The sequence below is a fragment of the Perognathus longimembris genome, chromosome 27 (genome assembly GCF_023159225.1).
Source record: "Perognathus longimembris pacificus isolate PPM17 chromosome 27, ASM2315922v1, whole genome shotgun sequence".
Classification (NCBI taxonomy): domain Eukaryota; kingdom Metazoa; phylum Chordata; class Mammalia; order Rodentia; family Heteromyidae; genus Perognathus; species Perognathus longimembris.
The window spans coordinates 8,132,568-8,138,772 of NC_063187.1; the positions used below are offsets into that span (position 1 = coordinate 8,132,568).

Here is a 6,205-nt window from a genome sequence, read left to right on the forward strand (position 1 = left end):
GGGGGTGGGGGTGTTTGCAAGGCAAGCTCAGTGACTTCCGAATCCGGGTCCTAGAGGTTTTGGGGGCAGAGGCGTAGAGAGAGGAGCTTTACTGCTATTAGCTAGCCTAGCAGGAGACCAGGGAGACTCAAAAATACACTATGAGGGGTACCTGGTTGTTTTTGTGGTGTGTTCCCCCCCCCCACCTCCCCAATAAACTTAAGAGATGAGACTCTAGGCCTTTGAACCGACTACTCAAGCTCTGCAACCCCACAGGTTGGGATTTCCAGAACCCAAACTTCAGGCTGCCTCTGGCATCCCTGGCAAAGCAGGGAGAAAACAAGATCTCAGCCATGACAAGCTCAGCTTACCACAGCAAACACGCGCTGCTCCAGGAAGTGATGGAGGCACTGGCGGAGGTAAATAGCAAACAGTCCAGGATAGAAGTGGCAGTAAATTGGAGAAATGCAAAGGGGGCTTGCGAGACCAAAGGGTAGAGAAGTCACAGAGGAAAGCGGTCTCCATGACCTCCCCCAAGTCTAGCCTCACCTGCCTGGCCCAGAGCCCCGGGCCTGTCTCCTAAGCCCTGTAGCACCACCTACTGGGAGAGGCAGAAGCCACATGTACCACAGGTCTCCAGGACCGCATTCAGTCATCTAGCCTCTGGAGTAAGGCCCGGGCTGACCAGAAATGGGCAAGCCAAAGATCAACAGGGCCCACAAAAAAAAAAAAAAAATCTCTACTTAGCGTGATCACAGAAGAACAGGTCATCTCCAAGACTCTAAGAAATGACTGGGGGAGGGGGTCTGGTGTTGTACACCACAGGGCTAAAATACGGTTAGCACATATCCTCTGGAAATAGCGAGCCATTTTTCTCATATATTCCGCTGTCATCATCGGATACGTTACAAAGCACCTGAGCTTTCCTAGAACCACATTTTGGACCCCCAAGACCCCTTTTAATGTACAGCCTGCAGGACGAGAAGCCGATGTCAAGCTTCCTTTTAACCTGCTCTGGCTGATGGGCGAGCCCCCTTGCTCTCTAGACATTTGGAAAGAGAGTGGGCTGTGGCTGTTTATTATTTATTATTACTTGACAACCATGATTACTATTCTACTGTGTGGTCTCCTGACTTGAAAAAAAAAAAAGCGCAGTATGTCTTCCATTCGCAGAACACGGTTTCAATCCCTCTCCAGCAGATAAGGGGCAATCCTGATGTTTTATTTGCTAAATGCTTGCCTATGAAGAAACTCATTTTGCCAGCTGAACTGAAGCCTGCAGTAGAAAATCAGCTCAAAAAAAAAAAAAAAAAAAAAAGGAGTGGGAGGCTGGCATGGGGCCAGAGCAGACAGGGCACCGGAGGAGAGGGGCAGTAGGCAGGTAGCACCCAGAGCCTGCCTGAGACCCAGGGTCAGAAGCCAGTCCTAACCTGGACTTCCAGCTGTCCCAAGGTGCTGGCCTCTGGCCTCCAAGGCCTGACCAGCCCCTCCTCCCCCCACAGACACACAGACACACAGATACACACACACACACACACACACTCGCCACTGACAAGCTGGCGAGGAGACTGGTGAATTCAAAGCTTTCAAGCACGTTAGAAAGAAAGAAAAAAGAACAAACAGCGCAGCCCCAGTCATCTGGCAACTTTTTGGTTCTCTGCTCTGGTTTGTGGTGGTGGCTGATGTGGGGTCCGTGTGTGGTACTGCCCTATCCTCATCCTGCCTCCTGAAACTCCAACCCCCACAATTATGTCTCCTTGTCCAGCCAACTGCTTGCAAATAGGCATGCTCCTCCAGGTTTGTCCTCCCCACCCCCCACCTCCACCCCCACCCTACCCTGGGGGGAAAAGAAAGAAAGAAAGAAAGAAACCCCGGGCAATGTCCAGCAATGGAGGAAGAGAGGATGGGAAGCGGGAAAGGGGGCCAGGACCCTGACTCTCACCCCAGCACCGCGTCTAGGAACGGAGACAAAACTGCTCCCGTGAATTATATAACCACTGCAGCTTCGAGGGAGAAGAGGAATCCAGGTTCCCATTCCGTGGCTGGCATGTTGCTGGAAAGGTAGAGCCCCCAGCCACCACACACTGACTCCCTGCCCCCCACCTCCCATCTAGTGCTCTCCAGATCCTCAGGCTTCCCACTCCTACTTTTAAGGCTCCCCTGCATGAGGAGGGCTTGGGGGTTAGGGAGGGGTGTGGAGGAACAAGGGGACAAAGGCAAAGAAACAGCCTGCAAGGGTGTTCTTGCACAGTCCAGGAGCCTGTGCAAACTAGTGAACCCGGTCGTCCCATGAATAAATGCTGCTCTGGACATCTTTGGGACCACAGAACTGAACTCTCTCCTCCGCAGGACTGCTTACACCAAGAAAGTGGGCAGCACCTGAAGGAGTACTGAAATTCACCCCCACCCTTGGGTCTCCTGCCCGACCCATCCGTGCCTCTTCCTGGCTAGTGGAAGAGCTGGGTTACAGGTGAACTCATGCGGGGAGAAGCTGCCCTGGTGACCCCAAGGCCCTGGCCCACCCTAGGACCCACAACTCTGGCCAAGCACCTTCCTTCCCAAGGAGGCCAGAGGCCCCACATTTGCCACCTAAGCTGGAAGGCAGAGACCCATGGTGCCCGGCTCCACTCCCAAAGGGAGCAGACCAGGCAGGCAGGCAGGCCGGCTGACCAGCAGCACCAGGCTGGACAGAGCAATGCCCTGTCCCCACATGGTGACAGGGGAGGCAAAAGGAGGGAAGAAGCTGGTCCCAAGAGACCTGGAGTCTCCCCACTTCCATGGAGCTGGCCTTTACAGGGCTACTTGAAAGTCTCCCAGGAAGGGAAGAGGCCAATAGCCACGGGCATTTAGGGAAAGACTTGGAGGGATGGAGTCTGGGAGAGATGAGGGGGAGACTACACCCAAAGGGACAAAGAACAAGGAGGACAGGGGTGGCAGGAGGACCCAGCACCCCAACAGGACTATCCTAGCATGCCCTCCATCACTGAGCACTGTCGAAAATAAGAACTTATGTGGGGGGGGGGGGCGGGGGGAGTGGAGAAAGTTCCAGGGACGGGGAGTCAGAGCGGTGCCCTTCTTCCTGGGAACTGGTAGGGGGTGGGGGGTGAGGAGACCCTCGCTGCTCTCCCCCCGAGGGTAGAGAGACTCATCGGAGCACCCCCAACAACATGGAACCGCCAGAGCCTGGCACACCCTGCCATGATGTCCTTAACACATGGAAAAAGCAAAGCCCACACGGCAGGGCCAGCCGCCCTCCGCTTCCCTCCTCAGGTGCTGGCTGGCCCGCGTGGGGGTGAGAATGGGCACCGCGGGGCGGGCGTGGGCGCCCGGGGGGTCGGCAGCAGCGGTGGGGAGGGGAGGAGGGAAGGGGGCGCAGGGTCAGAGCTAAGGGGGGATAGGTGGGGCCACGGAGGGGGACTCGGGAAAGGGGGTACGGGGGGGGACACCGGGCCTCCCCTCTGTATCCCCGCCCCCACCTGCCACCTGGAGCTCACGGCCCCGGGAGGCGGCCTGGGGTTGGGGCGGCGTGGAGCTGGGAGCCGGGGCTGGGGACGCGAGGCCGGGTTTCCGGGCGCGGGGCCGGGGCTGGGGATGCGAGGCCGGGTTTCGGGGACGCGAGGCCGGGTTTCGGGGACGCGAGGCCGGGTTTGGGGCACGGAGCCGGGTCTGGGGGCGCGGGGCCGGGTCTGGGGGCGCGGGGCCGGGTCTGGGGGCGCGGGGCCGGGGCTGGGGGCGCGGGGCCGGGTCTGGGGGCGCGGGGCCGGGGCTGGGGGCGCGGGGCCGGGGCTGGGGGCGCGGGGCCGGGTCTGGGGCGCAGAGCCGGGTCTGGGGGCGCGGCGCCGGGCTTCGGGGCGCGCGGTGCCCGCCGCACCCCAGGCCCCGCCCGGCCCGGCCCCGGCCCGGGCGGTCGTCGCGCTCTCCCGGGCACACGCGGGGAGGCGAGGCCGCGGCGGCCGCCGGGGCAACTTTGCGGGGCCGCGGGCTGGGCGGGCGGCGCGCGCGGGAGGGGAGGGCAGGGCGGGAGCGCTCGGCGCGGCGCGGCGCGTGGGTCGGGCCCGGGGCCCCCGGGGTCCGGCGCGCGGCGGGCGGGCGGCCTTACCTCGGTGGTTCTCCTCGGGGCTGTACATCCTCGGATGCTCATGGACCGCGGACAGGAAAAGCAAAAGACACCGGGCTGTGGCGGGAGCGGCCACGACGAGCCGGCGGCGGCGGCGGCGCCCGAGCGCGCGCGGCCCGGGTCCGGGGGTCCGGGGGGGTCCGGGGGGGGCCCGGCGGCTCCGCCCGCGCCGGCTTTACCTGATGCCCGTCACCGCGGCGAGCGCCCCGGGCCGCGGCTCCCCGCGACGGCCCCGGCGGGCGGCCCGGCCGCGCATCCTCGGCACATCCGGGCCCTGAGCGCCCCGGGCGGCGGCGCCGCGGGAGCCGCGAGGGGGCCGCGGGGGGCGGCGGGGGGCGGCGGCCGCCGGGCGCCCGCGGCCCGGGCCCAGACCCCCGCCCCGCCCCGGCCGCCGCGCCCGGTGCGCGCCTGTCGGGAGCCGGCGGCCGGCCGCGCGCGGGGACCGGCGCGGGGCGAGCGGGCGCGGGAGGCGCCGGCGCGGGGAGCTCCGGGGCGGGAGGACCCGGGGCGGGAGGACCCGGCGTGAGGAGCCGCCGCCTCAGCCGCCTCAGCCGCCGCCGCCGCCGCCGCCGCCGCCGCTCGGGCTCCGCGCGCCGCTCGGGCTCCGCGCGCCGCTCGGGCCGGCGCGGCTTCTGCAGAGGCGGAAGGGAGACACCGGGCGGGCGGCGCTGTCCCCGCCGCGCTCCGCGCTCCGCGCTCCGCGCTCGCTCGCTCTCCCTCGCCCGCCCGCCCGCCCGCCCGCCCGCTCTCCCTCACAGCCCGCCCGCCCGCCGCGCCCTCCCCTGCCGCCCGCCCGCCGCGCTCCTGCAGACGCTGAACGTTTCCAGATGTGGCGGCGGCGGCGGCGGCGGCGGCTGAGGCGGCGCGGGGCGCGGGGCGCGGGGCGCGGGCTCCAACCTGAACTTGAGCCCCCGCCGCGGGCCCCGCCCCGTGACGTCAGAGACCAGAGCCCCGCGCCCCGCCGCGGGGAGGCCGGGGTGCGCGGGGAGGCGGGGGTGCGCGGGGAGGCGGGGGTGCGCGGGGAGGTCGGGGTGCACGGGGAGGTCGGGGTGCACGGGGAGGCGGGGGTGCGCGGGGAGGCCGGGGGTGCGCGGGGAGGCCGGGGTGCACGGGGAGGTCGGGGTGCACGGGGAGGCGGGGGTGCGCAGGGAGGCCGGGGTGCGCAGGGAGGTTGAGATCCGCGGGAAGGGGTTTGTATGGAAAGGTGGAGGCGCACGGTGGCCGGGGGTATTGGGTAGAGGTTTGCACCAGGAAGTCGGGGTGCAGGAGGAGTGGGTGTGCGGGAGGTCGGGGTGCACAGGGAGGGGGTGCACGGGATGTCAGGGTGCTGGGGGAATTCTGGATTCACCAGTAAAGGGGGCCCTCGGAGGTTGGGTAGCCCGGGGAGGGGGCTGTAGGGAGAAGTGCAGGTGCACAGGGAGAGGCATGGGGTGTACAAAGTCGGGGTACACAGGACCCACACGGGTGGCTCTCCCCCTCCATCTGCACCCCCCAGCACCTCGCCTTGCATGCAGCCCCCCACACCCCAACACGGAGGGGCCTCTGCACACAGAAACCCGAGAAGAAGGAATCGAATTTTGCCAACTCCCAGCCCTGGCCCAGAACAAAACCGCAAAATGAGCCGTGATTCCGTGATTCTGTTTGATCAATTATAATCAGAATGGCGGTGGAAGTGACAGGGAAAGGAGAGGACGGGAAGGGGCGGGGAGCCCCTCGCTGGTGAGGCGCTGGCCCCAGATGTCTGGTTCCTCGAGGTGGAAGCGCACTCTGCTTCGATATCCTTACCTGCTTCTTGTAATTATTTCTGCCACTCGGGCCACAATCTGTGAAGCACCTCTCATTTTCCGGAAGCAAATACTTGTCTCTGTCACTCATTGCAAACCACAGCCAGATCCACGGGCACCCCCTGCAGGCCTGGCCCTGCTGAGTTCTGGAGGGAGCCCCGGCCTAGCCTGACACCAGCTCACTTCCCCAGCCCCTCGGGTTCCTTGCCTGGGTGAACCCATGGCCTACAGTCTGTCTGTCTGTCTGTCTGTACCCAGTGTCAACCTCCTATCTGACCTTTCTCCTGAATTCCAGACCAGGGCCAACCTGGCCTTGGTGTGCGAT

The 6,205-nt window shown here is 65.1% G+C and overlaps 1 protein-coding gene across 1 annotated transcript in view; it reads right to left on the reverse strand.

Moving 5' to 3' along the window:
• The window catches only part of LOC125342880 (voltage-dependent L-type calcium channel subunit alpha-1C-like), a 41,688-nt gene extending 37,367 nt beyond the window's left edge, over positions 1 to 4,321 (reverse strand). The window contains exon 1 of the mRNA XM_048335204.1: positions 4,079 to 4,321. Coding sequence (XP_048191161.1) covers positions 4,079 to 4,106 — 28 coding nt within the window. The 5' untranslated portion in view covers positions 4,107 to 4,321. The remainder of the gene's footprint in view (positions 1 to 4,078) is intronic.
• Positions 4,322 to 6,205: the final 1,884 nt, after the last annotated feature.